At 39.0% G+C, this 24,171-nt stretch overlaps 1 protein-coding gene across 5 annotated transcripts in view; it reads left to right on the top strand.

The window, feature by feature from the left end:
* Nucleotides 1-24,171, top strand: part of LOC121860727 (tubulin alpha-1C chain-like) — a 52,510-nt gene that overhangs the window by 3,943 nt on the left and 24,396 nt on the right. For all 5 annotated transcript variants that reach the window (XR_006087917.1, XR_006087918.1, XM_042358055.1 and 2 more), the window contains exons 2-9: nt 274-508; nt 8,697-8,801; nt 11,047-11,243; nt 11,701-11,882; nt 13,324-13,420; nt 14,395-14,493; nt 22,294-22,443; nt 22,704-22,893. Coding sequence is in view for 3 of the 5 variants with exons in the window: in XM_042358055.1 (XP_042213989.1) it covers nt 274-508; nt 8,697-8,801; nt 11,047-11,243; nt 11,701-11,882; nt 13,324-13,420; nt 14,395-14,493; nt 22,294-22,443; nt 22,704-22,893 (1,255 nt within the window). In the remaining 2 variants the exon portion in view is untranslated. The remainder of the gene's footprint in view (nt 1-273; nt 509-8,696; nt 8,802-11,046; nt 11,244-11,700; nt 11,883-13,323; nt 13,421-14,394; nt 14,494-22,293; nt 22,444-22,703; nt 22,894-24,171) is intronic.

The following is a 24,171-nucleotide window of genomic DNA, read 5'->3' as shown; positions in this document are numbered from 1 at the left end:
TTATAAATGGAAGATGGGGTTAAAGAAAGCAGCGAACTCGTAGCAATGGCTCTAATTTAGACAAATTTAGATTAGGTGAGACACAGGAAAATGTTTATATGGAAATAGAACTGTGGGTGAGTGGAACAAGTTACCGAACATCATCATTTACTCGAACTCCTCGGGAAGCCTTAAATATAGGTTGGCCAGATGTATGAGTGATAAGGGCCAATAATAATGCATCTCTCTCCCTCTCATATCACTACCAAGCGTGTTTTTGCTCCCTGACCACAGCGAGAATGTATCAGCATGCACGTGGGTCAGGCTGGGGTGCAGATGGGCAACGCGTGCTGGGAGCTGTATTGCCTGGAACACGGCATCCAAGCTGATGGCGGCATGATAATGGATGAGACAGAGCCAAATCAACCCTACATAGCGGACGACTCGTTTAATACCTTCTTCAACGAGACCAGAATGGGAAAGCACGTGCCCAGGGCGGTGTTCATTGACCTCGAGCCTACAGTGGTGGGTGAGTAGATGATTGTGTATGGTAATGAGAAGACCATGTTGTTGATTGTGTTACTACTGGGTTTCAACAGCGAAGTTCTTTAAACACGTAACAAGGTGAGTAATTACAATATTAAAACAAATTTAACAACATTTTAAAAATATGTGAAATAAAATTTATAAGACATGACCGTAACCAGAAATTTGAACGAGTTTAGGGACTTTTGAGGCCATATACATTGGATATTACGACATATTCTAAGGTCATTATTAAGTATTTCACCTTATTGCGTTATGATTCAATCGCCTAGACTTCATATGTCTATTTTTTATTATGATCATGCTACATGTACAAAGACTCTTAAACAGTAATTGATATAATTATTAATCACATGCAAAATCCACTTTACAAAAATTAAGAACTAAAACTCACCATTCATCACAGCGACAAATCAGTAGTTATTTCCAAGTAGAAAAGTGCTTAATTGCTAGTGAAATTACAGAAGTTCGTGGCTGAGTAGATCGATATATTGCTAACAGTCGGCGCGGGGATCCCCATAATCTACCCCATAAATTGCCCTTGAGGTAGAAGAGGCCTATTTCACCTTAAGATTAACCATCGTGATGCTCACCTTCAGGTAATTCGGCTTAGCCTGAACCAACCTAATGTAGTCTGATCAAAGCCTGAACCAACTTAGTGAAGCCTGGCTTAATTTAACGTAGTCTAAACATAACATAACCTAGCCTATTCTAACCTTATTCAGGCCAGGATAAAAGTTCTAACTTAATCTAACCGGACCCAATTTAACCCAATTTAGATCACGTGGTGACTAGACACCCCAGCTTATTTCACCTGAAGATTTTACCATCCTAACGCTACCTGGGGGGTTAGGTTAGGGTACGATTAGGTAGTTTAGGTTATATTTGGTTTGCGTGAAGTTATTTAGCGGAACCAACTGTTACTGAGTCTTGTAAAGAAGTTAAAGCACTGCTGTATACAACACGGAGCAACAAATGCCCAGCACGTCCAATGACCATGTTTAAACAAGGACAGGGTTGACGAAACCACAAGTCCAGAAAACTGTTCGGGCGAACTTTTTGGGAGTGAGAATTGTGAACTCTTGGAACAACCTGCCACAGAGTGTTGTGACGGCACGAGTGTGAGCTCTTGGGTTAGAAGCACGTTATAGTGGTCAGGAAGGCTGGGAAAATCTTTGTTGATGTACACTAGTCGGTGGTGAGGGAGTGAGGTGTATTTCATACATGATGTGGTTCTATAATTTAATAACAAATAACAATGAAGTTCTATCCAGTGGGATGGAGTTACAGCTCATTGCTTTCACCTTAATATATCTTCTTACAAGGTGAATATTTTTATTGTTATCAATGATGTATTATACAGTATATACATTTTATATATTGACCAGAAACAGGAGCAAATGCTTAAACACATTTTCCCATCGTTAGTTGCAGATCATCAATTCTTAACGTTGTACAAGTTGCTCTTCCAAAACAAGGATCCAAATATGGTTTACTGTACTCATGCCAGCTTCAACGCCTTCTCCAACAATCATTGTGTGCCCGTTGATGTCTGCTCATTCACATGCTGCCTCTGCTGCTCTCTGATTTAAACCTAAACCTAGGAACCTTCACCCAGGTCTAAACCTTCCAACCTAGTCCAGGCTATGTTAGAAACCCCATAATAGGTACCAAACTCCGTAACTACCCAATTTGCCTAAAACACTGACCCCTCTACTAAAACCGTTCCTAGAACTAGCGGGTGAGTCAGACTAGGTTCTACAGATCATGGCGTGGGGTTCCTAGTAGCTGGGCGCGGAATGTCAGCGTGGAGATCAATAACACAAATATCAAGTGAAGTTGTTGATGGTGCGAGGATGTTGTCACCACTGATTGCATGAACAGGATCACACGATTCAAGTGGCTCCAGATACTCTTACTGCAAAATATAAACATTCCGTCAGAGGCAGTTCTAACGGGAAATAAAGTAGACCAAACGCACAATTTGTCACAACAAAATGTCACCACTGATTTAATGAACAATTCGCTTTTTAACTCATGAAATGTTTAGTTTTGATCTTTAATCACTTTACCTGAGTTAGGGCTAGTGCCGGTGTTGTACGTAGTGTCTGGAGAAGGGAGCCCACACTTGAAAAAAAGGACATCATTTGATTTCCATCCACTTATGTTTTGTTGCTGTTTTTTTGCGAGGAGTGGGGGCGGGGGGGGGGCATATTCGCTACTGGCTTCAATAAAGTTGTACAGTACTTCTATTCAAATCCACAATCACCGTATTTGTATTGGAAAGTTTTCATCGAGAATTTACAGTCCTTAAGTTTCTGATTAACAACAACCAGACAAACAACTAAATTGGCAAGAAAAAAATGTGAAGTGAATCGGTAACAAATTCTCAAAACCAGAAAAGATGTAATTCTTAATTTGTAAAATGCTGTTTAATGTATAAACTAAGACTGAACGATGCTTAAAGACTCAGCTGAACCACGAGTATACTGTATAATTTATCGAGAATTCTATATCTCATACTTTTTTAATTGTTGATGCAATATTGTAATTCCTTACCTTGTTACTCGTTTAAACGCCATAGTTGTTGAAGAGCAGTAATAACATTATAACAACAACCACGAGTACATTAAATCAAACCTTAGGGCGAGCTGTAGCATAGATGTGACTGATTGACTGGGTGTAATATTCTCGCCTGTAAAATTAAATTTGGACCAAAAATAACAGTAAAACTAGATCACCAGAAGATTAGCCTTCAGCTTATTGAGGACAAAGTTTTGAACTTGATGTCTAACTTAGTTGAAGAAACAAAAAAAAAGCTAGGGTCAGATTGTTCTTTAATGTGCCTAGACAATCCCACCATACTGTTTTTAACTCTACATACTCTTATTAGTAAGATAAAGAACTGAAATCCCGTCGCCTTAAGTTTCCTCAAGTTTAGTCCAATACCCTGTTAAAATACAGGACGTCAAGTTTGATATGCTGTATCCGCTCTCCAAGCCCTTCAATCAACACGTCCTGGGCATGAAGTTGACCCCATCACCTATAATTTACCGAGGATAATTTCGTTACTTAAGTAGGTCATTGTTGTGGCCAGAAATATTCGTTCCTTATCACAGGTATTTATCATAATTAGTTTGTAATCAACTTTTATAACTTAAGTGATGTTCCAAAGTTATATATATATATATATATATATATATATATATATATATATATATATATATATATATATATATATATATATATATATATATATATAACTTAAGTTATATAAGTTGATTACTGAATTATGTTTTGTAATAAAGTTAATTAATTAAAATTAATTATTTTAACGGCGCAATACTTGTTACACAGCATCAATCACCAACAAAAATAGATATTTAAAATAATTATTGTACTAGGGTTTAAAATTTTAAGTATTTTTAGTTTTTAATTAAAAAATTTCTAAGTCTTCTCCTTTTAAAAATCCCTGAGGTATTGTGTAATAGAAAATAATTCAATAGTGTCTGGCTGTAATAAATGAACGTGGCAATTTGGTCTGCTCAGAATTAATGGTCACATGAAGGGTAATTTGTCTAAAGTTGAAATCAAAGTCTTACGTTAAATAAAAGACGATGAACAGCAGTGTAGAGATGTGGTGTAAATCACCAAGTGGTGTTAACTATTTTTATACCATTGGCGTAAGGATGAAGTTTGAGCAAATGACTAGGATATACTGCTTGACGTGAATTCCACGTTGCGTTAAGGATTTTACAACGAGTCTTTCACTATTTTTTTTACGGGGATTAGCCCACCCGGGCACAGGTCACTGACCCACATCGGGGCCTGGGGGGTGAAAATGTAATAATAATAATAATAATTCAGATAAGTAAAATTAAAAAAAATACAAAAATAAAAATAATAAAATAATAATGATATTCAATAATAATAATAATAACACTGCAATAATAATAATAATAAACCATAAGGAAATAATATAAAAAACGACCAAGAGTGAGAAACAATATATATGTATGTTGTATTGTCAATGTTAAGAGAAACAATTGAGAACCTGCAATTGTGTGCAAATGAGGCAGAAAGTCAGATCAGCAACCTGGGACTTGGTCACAATTTTCGTGATGCCACATGGCAGCAGGGTCTACCATTAGACAACACATTATGCTTCCAATATCTTCCCAGGCGGTACTACGGTAGTACCTCCCTGTTTGGTAGCTGCCTATCTATCTACTACCTACTTAATACTTGTAATCTAATCTATTTATTATTGGCGGATTTTGTTTAATTATAGCATTTTAATTGGTTATATATTTTTTTTACTCAACCATTTTTCTCACATATTCTGCGATTTTCATTATTCACTTTCTACCTTGTGATCTATTTTGCAGCCAATATTTCACAATCTATCTCGTTTGTTAATTAACCTAATAATGCTCCAGGACTTAAAGGGACTGGAATTGCTGGGAATTAGTCCAATTTGATAATATTGATGATGAAATTTTAAACAATGGAAAAATTTTTCAGGTGGGATTTATGCCATCGGCAAATTTTTCGGGTACGATTTTTGTCCGAGGGTTCGGTTTACCCTGGGCAATAAATAAATGTCCTCCGTGGGCAATATCGGGACGTTTTATGAGGTCATATTGTGTCGTGTATTGATTGGTGTGAGTTGTGGAGGGCTGTGATGGTGTGCTTATTCCTGCAATGTACAGGCCGTTTATTTGTCTCGGTATAATCTTGCTGTCACTTGATATTTTGTTTATTATAAAACATTTAGGCTAAAATCTCACCTAACGTACTTATCCTAGGTAGACTAGCCTAATCTAACCTTGATCACCAGGGTAGCAGAACTTAAAGAGAAACTTGATCTGATAGAATTTTCTTTATTATTTTGTTGGGAATTTTGTCGTGACTTGTGACCGTCTATTATGGCTTATCAAGTGGTGGTCCTACTCCAGCTGGCTCCACTCACTTATTATCTCATTTACTAATTTACAATGTTTATTTTATTGGCGGTTATGTGTTAGGAGCCATTCTAAAATTACGTAACGCTTTTTTCTACCCAAATTCCCCCCCACCCCCTAAAATATTACGTAACATAACCCTGTGGGGTTCAGTGATGTTTGGTTCACACTCAGGATGGGATGGAGGAAGGAAACTCACAATGTGCTCTCTGTATACATGTTGTATTGGATGTACAATGCAGCTTGGTGCTGGGAAGGCAGCATGGTTACAAGCGTGATGTAGAGAGAGCTGGTTGGTGAGGATGCTCAGAGAAGGACAGCTTGTGGGTCGCCATGCTCGCCGGCGGGAGCGAGGACCGCCAGGCAGGCGGAGGAGGAGGAGGTGTTGCTGGCTGGTTGGTGTAGGTAGAAAGAGACAGGTCACCACGAGGTCAGGTCTTAAATTGCGGGGGGTAGGCGTGGCTTAGTAGTTGACCCCCGCTCCGTGATGTATGGCGGCGCTGGTTGACCTAGACCACGAGGCATACACTGGGGAATTGGTGGGGTCGGCTACTCAGCGTTTGTAGGGGAGAAATCCACTACAACCCTGAACCCCCCCAGACTCACAAGTTGTGAGTCCCAACACTCCTCCAGATCATACCAATCAGAACTGTCAAGACTCTGGATTACTCAAGGTGGTAGCTAGCCATGGTAGTTGTTGGCAGTGATGGTGGAAGCATATACTGTAAATACCTGTAGTGTTAGTACTACTAGTATCTGTTACAGCCATTACCACTAAGGATACATCCCATATCATCACTAATCCACTTCATCACCGACCCGGTTCGTCACCAAAACCCATTTCGTTACCAATATCAAATCCGTTTCGTCACCAATATCACATCCGTTTCGTCACCACTAACAGTCGCTGGTATTAGTGACAAATTGTAAATTATTATTTTACACGAATAAAAATTACACGTGTATACAGACGACTCAAGAAGTATTGTGTTGTTATTATACATGAATATTAATTATTTAATAAAGAAAACGATTAAAACATTGGTAAATAAACAAAATACAGAACAATTAAAGAATTGGTGTGTTATTACTAAACATGAATATTAATTGTTTAATAAGGAAAACGATTCAACCTTGGTAAATAAACAAAATACAAAGCAAATGAAGGTGATTTGGCTCCAGCGTTTAAAGCACCGAGCAGTGCGGTGATTGCAGGCGTATTAACAATGTTTTTTTTTATTTATATTCGTCTTTAATAAATTGTCTTGGTGTTTTTTTTTTTACTATTTTCTATCCCAAGAAACAGTTATTTTCGTGTGTATATTGATGGGAAGAAACACAGTGACGAAACGCTTAAAGCAGTGGTTACGAAACAGGTTAAAAATAGTGGTGACGAAACGGGTTGGTGACGATATGGGCAGACCCCACCACTAATAGCTGATGCTGTATCATTATTAACACTAGTTACTGCTAGTAGCAGCTACTAGTGTTAATAATGATAAACTGCATCAACTAATAGTGGCAATGGCTGTAACAGGCACTAGTAGTAGCAGTTTCTAGTGATGGTGGTGATTGCTATTAGAGTAGCTAGATGTCGGCTAACCTCGGATATTGGCTTGTACAGCTTGATTTATAATTACTTGACCTACTGTTCGTGGTGAGTGTGTGTGTGGGGGGGGGGGTCACGTTTCACCAAGGGAACATTGATCAAAGTGTTGGTAGGGAAGACTAACAATACATTATTCCCAGAACACTTCACCTTCACATGTATAGGGCTGTGTTTATATCCTTGGCCAGCATACCTCACTGGATCTAGCCTTACTTAACTAAAACCACATATCCTAGCCTAGCTTAACCTAACATAGTCTAACCTAACCTAACATAGTCTAACCTAACCTAATTTAACCTAGCTTTACCTAACGTAGTCTCGCCTAGCTAAAAACCTAACATAGCCTAACCTAACTTAACATAGCCTAGCATAACCTGACTGAATCTAAATTCATATAACCTAGATTAGTATAATTTAAACCAACCTAACCAAACAACCTAAACTGATTGAATCTAACAAAGTTTAACCTAATACTGTACTCTAACTAGGGATTTATCGGCAAGTGAATTTTACCACCTGGCCAGATAGTATAGTTTGTGTTGATAGGCAAGGCTAGCTGCAAGCCTACGTTTACTGTAGACTCCTGCAGTAGTCCATTCCTGACAGTTATGAAAAAGTTGACAATTGAAATGCTAGTGTGATTTCTCCTTGAGTGAGTCGTCGAAGCTCTTGAAGATTAGGAATCCCCACTCATTTCACCTGATGATTAACCACTGTGATGCTAACCTAACCTAACCAAACCAAACCTAATCTAACCTATCCAAATATAATCTAACCACACCATACCAAACTTAATATAATCTTATCGAACATAACCTAAGCCAACCCAACACAACCTAACCTAACTTCCCATTTAGTATTAGGGTGTTTAATCATTACCCGGTAGGTGAAATAAGCTAGCAGTTTCTAATCTCCATGAGTTCCTAGTTGTCCCTTACAAAAACTTATCTATATATATATATATATATATATATATATATATATATATATATATATATATATATATATATATATATATATATATATATATATATATATATATATATATATATATATATATATATATATATATATATAATCACTGTAGGTCATGATCTAGGTATATGCTGATAACCACCAGCTAGTCTGTACTCACCTGAAGATGTGAATTATTGGGAACGTGTTTTCTTCTTCCTCTATCAGTATATATATATATATATATATATATATATATATATATATATATATATATATATATATATATATATATATATATATATATATATATATATATATATATATATATATATATATATATATATATATATATATATATATATATATATGCCTTGTGCTGACTTATTTCTTGATTGCAAATGTATCTTGTCCTAAACTATTTCTCTCCTCATTGTATACAGAGTGTCTAAAAAATGCATGCGCACTCCCTTACAGTTCTGTGTGGAGTCCTCGTGAATACTATTATTACAACAGCAACATTTACCTTGCTTGTTGATGTGCAAGGTCTTCCAGAACATTGTGGTAGACCTCGAAAATCAACAAGTGAGGACACTATTGCTGTTGTGATGTAAGTATTCACGAGCTGTGTGTGCCTTCAACAGATGAGATCAGGACGGGTACCTACCGGTCACTCTTCGCCCCCGACACCCTCCGCACTGGCAAGGAGGATGCTGCCAACAACTACGCCCGTGGCCACTACACCGTTGGTAACTATTTTATTGTGATTTGTCGTGGACAGTAACACCCATGTGAGAAGGTTTGGTTACTACATGTTGCTTAACGAGAGCAGAGGCAAAGCTCTGTAACAACCCCCACATGACAAAAATTAGGTTAGTCTGGTGACCTTGACAGAAGAAGTAGTGGGTTACTCAGATTCTGTTTACCCTCACCAAGGATTCCAATACAATACTATAGAATCCTTGCCTTCACACAGGCTCGGGAACTATAGTAGTTTATATCCTGTACAATGTGAAGCGCAAAAGCATTACCGCAGACTTCAATCTTGACTTCTTTGATGAAGAATGGGCGAGAGTGTTTGAGGGGTCATTAGTTATGTCATCAAGTTACATGTAGTGAAGGGCAGAAAGGTGTACCTGTACTTAGGGAGGATTTCCTGGACAGGTTCATCAGTTTAAGGCTAGGCTGTGGTAGGTCCCTTATAATGTCAAGTGCCACGAAGTTTACATGTAGTGTGGCCAGGCTCAGGGTTGTCCAGGTAAGGTACTCCCAGGCCCAGTCAGTGGTACCTACCTACGATGTATCCACACAATATGTTAGACCGAGTCCTGGGTTGATACTCTTTGTAATAGTGGTTGTCAAGTCGGATTACTGTGTCATAGTGGCATAGTGTGTTTGAAATTCTTCCAGTGTTCGCCGAAGGTCTCATGGTTTGCAGTGTGTATCCGAAATCTGAGATGCTTAAGGGAGAGAGCGAGGGTGACTTCTGTCTTCTTTTGGGTTGTTTGTGTTCAGCCATCTATACAGTTCATGGGTATTTATGCGAATGTGCTCTGTTCAAGTCAGACTATACATACCCTTTGAATATGGTTTCTGTTTTATAAAAGGAATTGCAGATGTATATTGTAGCTTATGTATATAAGCTACTGTGCCGAGTAGCATTTATATATATTATCACGTGGCAACACTGCACGTGTTATGTGGCAACATTGCCCCGAGGCTGCCATATGGCAAGGCGCCTCAGTCTGACCGTGTGAGCTGTGCTTGGCACATGCTGGTCACCGCTTGTATTTCTCTCATCCACAATAAACGAACTCAGTGTTACTCAGTGTTTCCCTAGCCATCACTGCATTCTTCAGGGCACACTAGTAACCTTCATATATGAAATGCATTTCCTGCACATTGTTAATTATTACCAGGTCGTACTAGCAGATCTTTACTTAATTAGGTCAATATCTGTAAGCTGTGAACAACAGTGTAAAGTTCCAGGCCTATAAAAAACTGAAGCTGTGTTTCTATGAATGAAATAGTTATTTGTTGGTGCCACATCCAGTCTTGATGTATTTCTTTGCAGTTGGTGATGAGATTGTTTTTACAAATATATTTTTGGGGTAATTTTTAGTTCAAGCAACAGAGAACAGACTGACCGCTCAATCGCCTGGGTAAAAGACTTGTGGCAAAGAAGATAAGTAACAACCTTACTTAATTTTACAGTGTGGCATGGTTTCTTAGAGGAAAACTATACGAGGTTATTGGGCTTGTTATCTGTTAAGTCTGAACATTGTACTGGTTGTTATTGAATCACTCTAATGGTATAAACACCTTAGGAATGTAGTTTGCAATAAAATGTACAATGTTTCATAAATTACCACACGTGTGCACAATTACCCGAGGACAATATAGGTCGTCTCGGAGATCTTTATTTAACGTTCTTGACCAAGACGAAAGTCTGGTCCAGCAGTCATGTGGGGTCCATGGTGTCTTGTGTTATTATGTTAAGGCTTTATAATTGTATTTTTATTTTTAATTTTTCCACTTATCAGCTTACTAGCTATTCAGGCAGTTGATCTGTCTAGTTAGTAAAGTTTTCTTTCTGCATTATTTAAGACAAGAACACATGGGGCCCACAATAAAAGTGGCCCACCACTTACGTTCAACATGCCCCTGGGGAGAACGACAACAAGATCAGATACATTTTACTTTGTTACTGGTTTCTTCCTCGGTGAATTGGTGTATTGAATTCTTTGGTGAAACTTTCCTAATACAATATCAAATAGGTCAGTGTAATTTAAGTTCAGCCACTATTGCATTTGTATTCCACTAGCTGTTACATAAAGCATTGTGTGATTTATGAATTATTACTAGATGATGAATTGTTTATGAACACCATTATGTACAGTACCATTCAGTACAGTGGTTGTATAGTACATGTGGTTCAATATTCATTAAATATCTTAAGTTATTTAGAACTGTGGATCCTTATTTCCCCACCAGGTAGGGAACAGATGGATGTTATTCGGGAATGTGTTAGAAAACAAACGGAGCAGTGTTCAGGGCTTCAGGGCTTCCTTGTCTTCCACTCCTTTGGTGGAGGCACCGGATCAGGTTTCGGCTCTCTTCTGATGGAGCACCTGTCCATTGACTATGGTAAAAAGTCCAAGCTCTGCTTCTCCATATATCCTGCCCCACAGGTGTGTTTACTTCATAATTATCTCCTATGTACTGTAATGCCTGTCACTATGCTCTGTATCAAGCACCAGGTCCACATACTGTAATATATATGACTCTCTCAATTCAGTATAGTTTTATGAGAATATATGAGAATATGTACAGTCTCATTTGTCCATGTGGTAGAGTTTGAAGGTCTCCTTGTAGACCTTAATCTTATGTGGACCAAAAGTCTTTTATTCTCTAAGTTTGATTTTGCTAAAACTTAGTAATACAGTAATGTTCTCGGTAAAATCTGTAAGTAATCTTTGGTGACCATGCTGTATGTTATTCAGAAATTAGTGCTAAGTTTAATAATGAACTTGATAAGTAACTGTACAGTATACTTTATACAGTAAGTTGGTTTACAAAAGCATTAAACATTGACAAAAGCTGGGAATAAACACAATTACATACTGTAGTATCCTGATATGTTGGCAGGTCTCAACAGCTGTGGTTGAACCATACAACTCCATCCTCTTCACACACACAACACTGGAACATGCGGACGTGACATTTATGGTGGATAATGAAGCCATCTATGACCTCTGTAAGAAGAGGCTCGACATCTCCCGACCCACATACACTAACCTCAACCGTATGATCGGGCAGGTGGTCTCCAGGTATGGCAACAAGCTTTGTACCATCCACTCAGGCTATAGTCATGTGAAGGTCAGATCATCGCACAGTTGACAGTCATGGGAAGGTCAGATCAACACACAGTTTACAGTCATGGGGAGGTCAGATCATCACACAGTTTACAGTCCTGGGAAGGTCAGATCAACACAGTCAATACAGTCATGGGGAGGTCAGATCATCACACAGTTTACAGTCCTGGGAAGGTCAGATCAACACAGTCAATACAGTCATGGGGAGGTCAGATCATCACACAGTCAATACAGTTATGGGAAGGTCAGATCAACACAGTCAATACAGTCATGGGGAGGTCAGATCATCACACAGTTTACAGTTATGGGAAGGTCAGATCAACACATCTATACAATCGTGGGAAGGTTAGATCACCACAGTCAGATGATTGTGTTGTTTCATGATAAAAATTTCTGTCCTTGTCTTGTTGATACTCTTAATAAATTTCATGCACTTGTTTGGGAATGTGGCTGTTGTATCGTGCATTTTTTAATGTATACAAATAACAGTTCGACCAATCAAATACTAAAGCTAAGCACATCAAGTTTAAAAGTTTAATCCATCTACCTTATTTTAGTTTCCTCTGCAATGGGGAGTCATTATGGCCTGAATTGTGATTATATACAAGATTTTATTTCTGAAACTCTCGCTTCTCCCCTCCACCCACAGGCACTAGGGACACACACTCCCCTCCACCCACGGGAACTAGAGGAAGACACACACTCCCTTCCACCCACAGGCACTAGGGACACACACTCCCCTCCACCCACAGGAACTAGAGGAAGACACACACTCCCCTCCACCCACAGGCACTAGGGACACACACTCCCCTCCACCCACGGGAACTAGAGGAAGACACACACACTCCCCTCCACCCACAGGCACTAGGGACACACACTCCCCTCCACCCACGGGAACTAGAGGAAGACACACACTCCCCTCCACCCACAGGCACTAGGGACACACACTCCCTCCACCCACAGGAACTAGAGGAAGACACACACTCCACACACTAGAGGAAGACACACCCCTCCACCCACAGGCACTAGGGACACACACTCCCCTCCACCCACGGGAACTAGAGGAAGAGGCAAGGGACCCACACACTCACCCTCCACCCACAGGCACTAGGGACACACACTCCCCTCCACCCACGGGAACTAGAGGAAGACACACACTCCCTCCACCCACAGGCACTAGGGACACACACTCCCCTCCACCCACGGGAACTAGAGGAAGACACACACACTCCCCTCCACCCACAGGCACTAGGGACACACACTCCCCTCCACCCACGGGAACTAGAGGAAGACACACACTCCCCTCCACCCACAGGCACTAGGGACACACACACACACACACACACACTACCCCATCCACAACTATCATTTAATAGTTTCTGGTCTTGTATTGCAGCATCACAGCCTCACTCAGGTTCGATGGAGCATTGAATGTTGACCTGACAGAGTTTCAGACCAATCTTGTGCCTTACCCCAGGATACACTTCCCACTGGTATGCTTATTATGAGTTTATTTATTTATTTTTTATTGAAAGATCTTGGGAGACTCTGATGGTTAAACAGTAGCCCATACGAACACCCATAGAGTAAACTTGTGGAAAAAAATAAAAAGGACAGTAGAAGTGTGTTTGAGGGGCAGTAAAAGAAGTGTCTAAGGAGCAGTAAAGGTCCTACGGGATCCTTTTTTAATGTAGTATAAAGTTTATGTATTTATTCAAATTTCATAGTAGTACCCCGATTTACGCGGTCAATTGAACCCACAGGGTACCGCGTAAAGTGAACAACAGAACATATGGGATTAATTCCAATAGAGACTGGCCCGACCACCAAACTCCACTTTTTGACGACACACAACTATGTTGTAGTAAAAATATTATCTTAACTTTATGATGGTATGCACACACAATTAATAATTAAGAGAAATATCAATAATATTAGTTTTTTAACACTTACATTAGTAGAAAAGATGGCTGGGCACACGGGGATGGGGGGTTGGTTCCGAGGCAGAGGGCAGATTATTGGCCCTCACCTGTATCACTTGTATCAATTGTATCACTATCCACCACATAGGCTTGCAGGGCCTCTTTGTCAAACCCCTCAAAGTCCATATAAGTCCATATCCTCACTATCACTATCACTGACTTAGGCCGGCTGTGGTGGGTGGCGGGTGAAGAACTCGGTAATGTTTTGATGACTGGGCAACCTTGTGCGCATCCTGCCCGCGCCGCTTCCTGCGTATATGAGTAGATGCACCGCGGAAAGTGAAAGTTCGGTTCTGGCGAGGCACCGCGTAAATGAGAAATCGCGGAAAGTGGAACCGCGTAAAGCGGGGTAATACTGTATAAATAAGTTAGAAATGTAATAACGATGCAGATTTTATTGACTATATCTCCTTTCTTTTTATAATTTTATGAATTTATGAAACCCTAACTAAGTTTTGATGATAATTATAATGATGTTCCCTCAGGCTACATATGCACCAGTAGTGTCAACTGAAAATGCCTTCCATGAGGATTTTAGTGTGCGTGATATAACTGCTAACTGCTTTGATACAACCTACCAGATGGTGAGTGTTTAAAGTATTACAGTATATACCTGGAGTGGTTTGTATTAGTCAGGGGTAAAATAGCTTCTTTTTAATTTTTTTCTTCTGTATCTTTAGAATATTAATAATAATAATAATAATATTATTATTATTATTATTATTATTATTATTATTATAATTATTATTATTATTATTATTATTATGATGATGATGAAATGACATTGAAGGGTAAAGGTGGAGGATACCATTAGCACTAGAAAGACTTTATGGAATTTCACCAAATTTTCATATTTTTTATTTTATTTTTTTTAATAATTCTAGCCTCTTACCAGCTTACTAGCCATTTGGGTGGTTGGACTATCCAATGTTAGTACAGGAGGAAACCGAGGACTAGGAAACCTGTGATGTTTGGTCGGGTCACACTGGATAACTTCCTTCCTACATGTATCTGGGATGGGGCTCGAACTCTTTTATGTGTTAGTGCACTACTGTATACCTGTACCAAACAACTGACCAGCTGCAACAGCACTCATCCCATCTTTTAACATATAAAAAAATAAAACTTTCTTTGTCAGGGTCATCACTGACTTTTGCCTTTTACATTTTACTCCAATGGCATCATTAGCACTGACACTAGGCAGTCTTTTTAGAGGCCATTTCACACAGAAACACTGAAGTTTTGAGAGTACAACACGAGATGCTGTGTGGGGTGACTCGTTGTGCTGCGGGAAAAGGCATGCAAGCTAGCCACCATAGCCGCCATCTGCTTACTGTGAATGGCAAGGGTCTACTGTACTAAGTAAGGTGTCCATACCTGGAGCTGGCAGACGCACACCCCATAAGGGGTCACAGCTCAAGGTTGAAGAAGCCACAAGTCCAGAAAACTGTGAACTCTTGGAACAATTTGCCAGAGAGCGTTGTGATGGCACCGAGTGTGAGCTCTTTCAAGACCAGACTTGACAGGTACAGATATAAGGGCAGGGATCACGTTGCCACCATTATAAGGGCGGGGATTTTCTTCTTCTCCCTTATATTCTTATTTCATACTTCTCTTTTTGTCTTAGTTCCTTCATTTGTTCTGTCTAAATATTTCATTATGGTTACTTCATCACCTCAGACCTTTGGCAGCATGGCTAGAAGGTTTGGGCACATGGGGACTGTAATTCTGGTATCAAGTCATCGGGCAAAATAAAGGTGGATACTGAGTGAAAAAGATACCCCTAATATACTCTAAGAAATGGTTTATTAAAATTAAATTAAATTAGGTAAAAGATGTCATTAACATACAACTACAAGGTTCAACTCCTTGGCTTTACAGTACTCATCTACAATTCAAATTGCATACTCTACTCTGGCTTCTTACAACATTACTGGTGGTACATTACATTACATACAGCTACAAGACAAACTTACATATGGTGCCCTCACTAGAGCTGTTTTTAGTGCATATGGAGGATGCACTCACAGCACAACACGTTATTACTGATACTAAAAAATTTTATGGGTTCACTACCCAACATAGGATAATTATTTCCAGTTAATTATCCCCAATCATATATAACAAACACTGTGGACCATATAACTTCACGGAGTGTCCCAGGGTAGAACACTGGCGTCTCAACAAATGAAGACCGCTGTTGTAGTCGGTTGAAGTCTGACACGTGGCGAGAGTCTGGAGTCTCGTTCTCACGATGTGGACTGGAGCAGTTTAATCGTGCCGAATCAGCGACATCGTCCAATACAGCTAACTATTATGTATCCACCGACCCCGGGCAGCCGGTGGGGTGTTCAAATAACCCACACACTGGATCTGGGATAAATGTGGAGACGTCAAGGGAGGGCTGAGATGACTCAATCACAAACAATCTTTCGTCTAGCAACGACAGACGACATTTACGTTACAGTAATTCTTACACTGGGTAAATGACAATTTCACTGTTACAACATGAACACTGATACTCACAAAATTTACTAAGTTAAGCTGAATGACTATATCAGCGGGGAACACTCGCTTACATACCTGAGATAAATTTGGAAGTCGTCAAGGAAGGGATTCCTCCTTCACGCGCAGGTTTATATACGCCGTGAGTTGTCAGAGGTTGCTACTCACGCAATGACAGAAATTACATTCAAATCAACTGCTACACAGTCAAAGATGACCCTCAGTTGACACGGGTCTGGCGAATTTCTTAAGTTGATTTACATAAACTAATTCGATATTGAGCTTGCCAGTAAAAAGTGGTATATATGCATTGACAACTGAGTACCCCAAATGGGCGGGACTGTAGCGTACTGTAAGTGGCCAGTCGTCAATTCTCTTTAGTTGTCTATTTTCTCTTTGTATGGGCACACAAACGTACGTACATGTAGATATCTTACTCTCAGAAATGAGGTAGAATAGAAATTCACAATGCGCTTTCTGTATATATATTGTTGTACAGTGCAGTGCTTAGGAGTTACTAGGTGAGGAGTAACTTGCTCAGAGATCCTGTAGGGCGAGGAGCTTTCTGAGGAAGCTGAGTGGTGAGGAGCTGTGGAGAGATGTTGCTGGTCCGGTAGCCGAGTGTAGAATGAGTTCCCCGGTCAACTGGGGCCGTATTTATGTGATTTAGGAACCTCAGGATATGAGGTGCTCGTAGCGCGAGGGCCAATCATGGGAGCGGAAGCGTAAGGTGTGAAACGCTCTGATCCTGAGCTGGAAGTTGAAGGTCGAGACTAGGTCGGCGATCGTACCCATACGTCCACTGCATAGACCTAGTCTCTCGGCGTAGCTGGCTGTACGCTGATTGGCTGGTAGGCGCGTGGCCGGAGCTCAGTTGGGAGTTGTAGGGGAGAGGATCCACTACAGGACTTACGGAGAGGGAAAACGCGTTTCTTCCTCGCAGGGTTGTTATGATTTAAATCAAATGATTTAAATGACATGATTTAAATCAGAGTAAAAAAATCATGATTTAAATCAAAATGATTTTTTTACTAATAACTGTTTTCTCTTTTTATTCAACATGATTGAAAAGTTTATGCAATGCAGCAGGCTGATAACATCAAGATGATTAAAATGCTAAGACCAGGATATGTTCCACCTAATAGACATCAAATTGGAGGGTCTCTTTTGGATCAAGCCTACGATTCAGTGATTAAGAATTATTCAGAAGAACTTAGTGGGAAAACAGTTTGCATGGCCATGGATGGATGGAGTAATGTCCATAATGAGCCTATAGTATGTATAACTTTAACAGCGGATAACCGTATTTATCTTGTTGACTCTATAGACACAGAATCAAAACACACAGCTGAATATCTGTTGAAATTAGCTGAATGTGCTACAAAAAAGTGTGAAGACAAATTTGGATGCACAGTAAGAAGCTGTGTAACAGATAATGCTGCTAATATGGCAAAAATGAGAAGTGAATTCGGACAAGATAAATCCATTATAACATATGGTTGCTCTGCACACCTGTTAAATTTGCTTTCACAAGACCTGCAAATCAAGAACATTAAGGAGCACATTACTGAAATCATTAAGTACTTCAGAAATCATCACATCCTAGGATCTTTGTATAGAAGAGCAGGAGGAACAACGCTAGTAATGCCATCAGACACACGATGGAACACAGTGACAGTTTCTATTGAATCTTATTTAAAGAACTGGGAGACCCTTGTCAAAGTGTGCAAAGAAAATAGTGAAGACTTTGATAAGAAAATTGAAAGGAAAGTTAATGATAAGGCATTAAAAAGAACTGCAGAAGACTATTTAGAGAGACTTAAGCCTATTGCTGTGGCATTGGACTGTGTCCAGAGAGAACATACCCTATTAAGTGATGCTGTAGAAATCTGGGTAAAACTGAAAACAGATATTAAGGAGTATTTAACAGATAAGAAGGATATGGATAATTTTGAAAAAAAGAATCAAAGTAGCATTGAAACCTGCCCATTTTCTAGCTAATGTGATAGATCCAAGGTATCAGGGCAGACATCTGACTCCTGAGCAGCGAGACATTGCAGAACAGTAAGTGTGTGAGTTTCTTCCACATTTCCTTTCAAAATTAATGTCCTTCCATGGAAGAAGTGCACCATTTAAAGAGGTCTATTTTGGTAAAGATGTTGTAAAACCTCTCTCACCCCTTGCTTGGTGGCAGTATTTTGCCAATGATATGACAGAAAATGTAATGGATGTTCCTAGGTAATTATTTACAGCTGTTGCATCATCAGTAGGGGTTGAGAGATTTTTTCCACATATGGATTTGTACTCAATGGTAAGAAATCGCCTAGGACAGGAAAAGGCATCTAAGCTTGTCACAGTATATAAGCATTTCAATGTTCAACTAAGCTAATTTAAATGTTTTGAACTATTTTTGTTGTTTACAGAATGAGAATATTGTGTTGACTTGAAGTTATTACCGGTAATTCTTAAACGTGTTACCGGTATTATTTTTTTTACAAAATGAGAATATTATTCTGTTGACTTGAAGAAGTTAAGTCATTAATTTTTGAAACACTGTAATCCTATAAGAGCATTTATGTTAAATTTCATTATTACGTTTGGATTTGTGCACTCAAATGTAAGATGTGTTACCAGTTTTCTTTTATTTTACAAAAAGAATATTACTGTACAGTTGTACCACGCTTAACGCGGTCAATTGAACCCACAGAGTACCGCGTTAAGTGAAAACCGCGTTAAGTGAACAACAGAACATATGGGATTAATTCCAATAGAGACTGGCCCGACCCCCAAACTCCACTTTTTGACGACACACAACTATGTTGTAGTAAAAATATTATCTTAACTTTATGATGGTATGCACACACAATTAATAATTAAGAGAAATATCAATAATATTAAGTTTTTTAACACTTACATTAGTAGAAGAGATGGCTGGGCACACGGGGATGGGGGGTTGGTTCCGAGGCAGAGGGCAGATTATTGGCCCTCACCTGTATCACTTGTATCAATTGTATCACTATCCACTACAGAGGCTTGCAGGGCCTCTTTGTCAAACCCCTCAAAGTCCATATAAGTCCATATCCTCACTATAATTATCACTATCACTGACTTGGGCCGGCTGTGGTGGGTGGCGGGTGAAGAACTCGGTAATGTTTTGATGACTGGGCGACCTTGTGCGCATCGTGCCCGTGCCGCTTCCCGCGTATATGAGAAGATGAACCGCGTTAAGTGAAAGTTCGGTTCTGGCGAGGCACCGCGTATATGAGAAATCGCATTAAGTGAAACCGCGTTAAGCGGGGTACAACTGTATTGTGTTGAATGCCATTGGTACATCTACTGCATAAATATCTTAATGCCAATTTTCTGTTTATTATCCTGAATAAGCTTGGTTGAAAAATACTGTTTTTATGGTTTAAAAATACTATTTTAATGCAATTAGTAAAAAAATAAAAAATCGATTTAAATAAAAAAAATCCGATTTAAATCAAATAAATCGATTTTTTTATTTTTTTAAAAATAATCATGATTTTTTCCAACCCTGCTTCCTAGGGATAACTCACCAGTTATCCACATGTTTTGCTGGCGTGGAGTATAATATGAATCAGGGTTTCAAACAGACCGTCATTGTGACCATGACACAGATACATTCAGGATCCAGTGCATGCCCAATACTTGACAACAGTGCATAACAGAGATGTGACCGATCACTCAAGCAGTTAACGGGCCAATCAGTGGCGAAGAGGATAAAAGTAAAAAGTAAAGTAAAAGATGGATAATGATGAGGGAGTCCTTAGGTTAGGTTAATTAACTGTCCTGAAGATCAATTTTATTTGACTAGATAAAGGGTTAATATGTAAGGGGGTCTGTTTGGTGATGTGCTGATGTATCTTAGCTATTCTTCTACTTTCTCTTCTTTTCCTCTATTCAGTTTTATTCTGTGAAATCTTCAGACACATTTTCATCATTTAATCATGTGTATAGATGGTGAAGGTATACAGTCACTGCAGGTATAGGCTAATGATGTATACTACCTAGATACTGCAGTTATACAATCTATGTGTATTGTGTATAGACAGTGCAGGTATACAAACAATATACCTAGACAGTGCAGGTATACAACACATACCTAGACAGTGCAGGTATACAAACAATATACCTAGATAAAGTGCAGGTATACAAACAATATACCTAGACAGTGCAGGTATACAAACAATATACCTAGACAGTAGGTATACAAACAATATACTCTAGACAGTGCAGGTATACAAACAATATACTCTAGACAGTAGGTATATTTAACAATATATCTAGACAGTGCAGGTATACAAACAATATACCTAGACAGTGCAGGTGATCTTCAAAACAATATACCTAGACAGTGCAGGTATATAAACAATATACCTAGACAGTGCAGGTATACAAACAATAGTACCTAGACAGTGCAGGTATACTAACAATATATTTAGACAGTGCAGGTATACAAACAATATACTAGACAGTAGGTATACAAACAATATACTCTAGACAGTGCAGGTATACAAACAATATACCTAGACAGTGTAGGTATACAAACAATATACCTAGACAGTGCAGGTATACAAACACATAATGTAGACAGTAGGTATACAAACAATATACCTAGACAGTGCAGGTATACAAAGAGTATACCTAGACAATGCAGGTATACAAACAATATACCTAGACAGTGCAGGTATACAAACAATATACCTAGTGTATACCTAGACAATGCAGGTATACAAAATATACCTAGTGTATATCAGCAATATACCTAGACAGTGCAGGTATACTAACAATATACCTAGACAGTGCAGGTATACAAAAATATACCCTAGACAGTGCAGGGTATACAAAAAGTATACCTGAACAGTGCAGGGCAAACAATGTACCTAGACAGTATACAAAGAGTGTACTAACAATGCACAATATTACCTACAGTGCAGGTATACTGAACAATGCATACCTAGACAGTGCAGGTATACAAACAGATATACCTAGACAGTGCAGGATACAAACAATTACCATAGACAGTGCAGGTATACAAACAATGTTCCTTGACAGTGCAGGTATATATCAAGTGTACCTAGACAATGCAGGTTATACAAACAATGTATATACCTAGACAGTAGATACAAAGAAAGTGCAGGTATACAAAGGTATTACCTAGATACAGTGCAGGTATACAAAATATGCCTGAACAGTGCAGGTATACAAAATATACCCAGACAGTGCAGGTATACAAACAATATACCCAGACAGTGCAGGTATACAAAAGTGTACCCAGACAGTGCAGGTATACAAAGAGTGTACAAACAATATACCTAGACAGTGCAGGTATACTAACAATATATTGATACAGTGCAGGTATAAAAAGTGTACCTAGACAGTGCAGGTATACAAAGTGTACCAAGACAGTGCAGGTATTAAACAATGTAGGTATACAAAGAGTGTGCAGGTATGCTGTCAATGTACCTAGACAGTGCAGGTTTACAAACAATGTGCCTAGACAGTGCAAAGAGGTATACTAACAATGTGTACTCTAGACAATGCAGTTATACAAAGAATACCTAGACAGTGCAGGTATACAATGTACCTAGGACAGTGCAGGTATACAAACAATATACCTAGACAGTGCAGGTATACAAACAATGTACCTAGATAGTGCAGTACAGTATACAAACAGTGTACCTAGACAGTGCAAATTTACTAACAATATACCAAGACAGTGCAGGTATACAAACAATGGTAAATAAGAAGGCATTTCAACCAAAAATGGCTGACAAGGCCATCAGATACTTAGTGCCAATAAAGTAGCATCTTCTGTGTGTGTTGTATGATCCTTTGTTCATGTCTCTCACCAGGTCAAGTGTGATCCCAGGAATGGTAAATATATGGCATGTTGTCTCCTCTTCCGTGGGGATGTTGTTCCTAAGGATGTCAGCGCTGCCATTGCCGAGACACGCACCAAGAAAAATATTACTTTTGTCGATTGGTGTCCAACAGGCTTCAAGGTACAGTAACTGAACAGTATCAACACATTCTAGAATTTGTAATTATTGTTAGAGAAAGAATATTTAATTCTTTCTTTAAATTTTAGGATAGTACAGAACACAAAATATCTGTTGAGGGCTGAGCGGGGTGGAGGAAGGAGGAGGAGGCACTAAATAAGCCAGAGAAGGTTTATGTTCTGGTCTTGTGGGACTTTGTGTTTTCTTGTGGTTATCACAATTTTTGTACTGTATTTATATATGGTATACTGTATATATTCTAGGTGGGCATCAACTACCAGCCACCAACTGTGGTACCTGGTACTGACTTGGCTAAAGTAGAGAGAGCTGTTTGTGCTCTCTCAAACACAACTGCAATTAAGGACGCCTGGGAGCGCCTCGACCGCAAGTTTGATTTGATGTTCTCCAAAAGAGCCTTTGTACACTGGTACGTTGGAGAAGGCATGGAAGAAGGTAAGTCATGATAACTTAACTTTTGGATGATTTTTGGTGAAGGCAACACATGCAAATAATTATTACTACAGTATTTACATCTTGCATTTTGAAGCAACAATGCCTGAGGGTGATAGATGGTTGACAAATCTTAAACATGACTTGGATGAGGCTGGTGATGACACACTTGGAAGTTAAGTGGTGTGGCTGAAGCTCAAGGACGAAGTGGAATTTGATTATATTTGTATAGTAGAATGGAGAGGAAGTGTCAGATGTTATGAGACCAGCAGATTATATATAAAATAGATACAATAGCTATCTTCTAACATTAGGCTGGAATACTGTACACTATAGGGAGTCATGTTTAAGACCATGTTTCACAAATAAAACTTCAAAAGACAGTTAATCAGTCATCAATACAGCTGTACATAAGTAAAGTAATCGGAAGGAGCAAATAGTAATACAAACATTTTTGCATTCATAAATATTTGAATGGTAAAAACACCTCCTAAATGTCAGATATTTCAACCGAAGGAAAATTTGGCTCCAGTTGTTCATAGCTAACTTACCTTAGTCTCGATAACTCATAAATTAACCCACTAGGTAAAAAGTGTGGAGCTGACACATGTCTACCTCATACTAGCCATAAACTTGATGAGGTTAATTGAGTCTGTGAAGTCACTTTGCATGAGGCATTGACCCAAAATACATCTCCTTGAGTTACTGTACTGTACTGTACATTGTTTGGATTAACTGAAGATTTGACTTATTTTACTTGAACATTAACCACCCTATCAATAACCCAACCTAACCCCCAGGTAGCATTGGGGTGGTTAATCTTCAGGTAGAAAGAGCTCGTATATCTAGACTTCATGTAATCCCAATTTTTTCTCTTAAACTTGTTGATGACTGCCATTATGCTATGTTTTTTAAATTTTACTGAACATTGTGGTGATTTTCTATTTCAATAATCTTACTGATAGTGCATTAGATGTTTGCGGCCATAATGTTCACAGTTTAGATGAAAAAATGCACAAGTGATACTTTTTAATTGCATGATGCATGTCTGGATATGATTATCAAGTTATCTAATAAAGAATTCTTCACTTCCTGAATCCTCTACCTCTGTGACTTTCCTTCTCACTCTCAACATTCCTCCACACACACCTGTATCTTCTTCCTTGGTTTAAATGTTTCTGGTTCCTGTCATTCTCCCTTGTCCCCCCCTGAATTATGTTTGTCCTCATAAAAACGTCTCTCTCCTTAACCTCTCTCCTCTGCCATTCCCATGTCCCCCTT

Source organism: Homarus americanus, unplaced genomic scaffold (genome assembly GCF_018991925.1).
Source record: "Homarus americanus isolate GMGI-L3 unplaced genomic scaffold, GMGI_Hamer_2.0 scaffold23617, whole genome shotgun sequence".
Taxonomy (NCBI): domain Eukaryota; kingdom Metazoa; phylum Arthropoda; class Malacostraca; order Decapoda; family Nephropidae; genus Homarus; species Homarus americanus.
The sequence above is the reverse complement of the archived record's forward strand: the minus strand, read 5'-3'. Positions and strand labels throughout refer to the sequence as shown.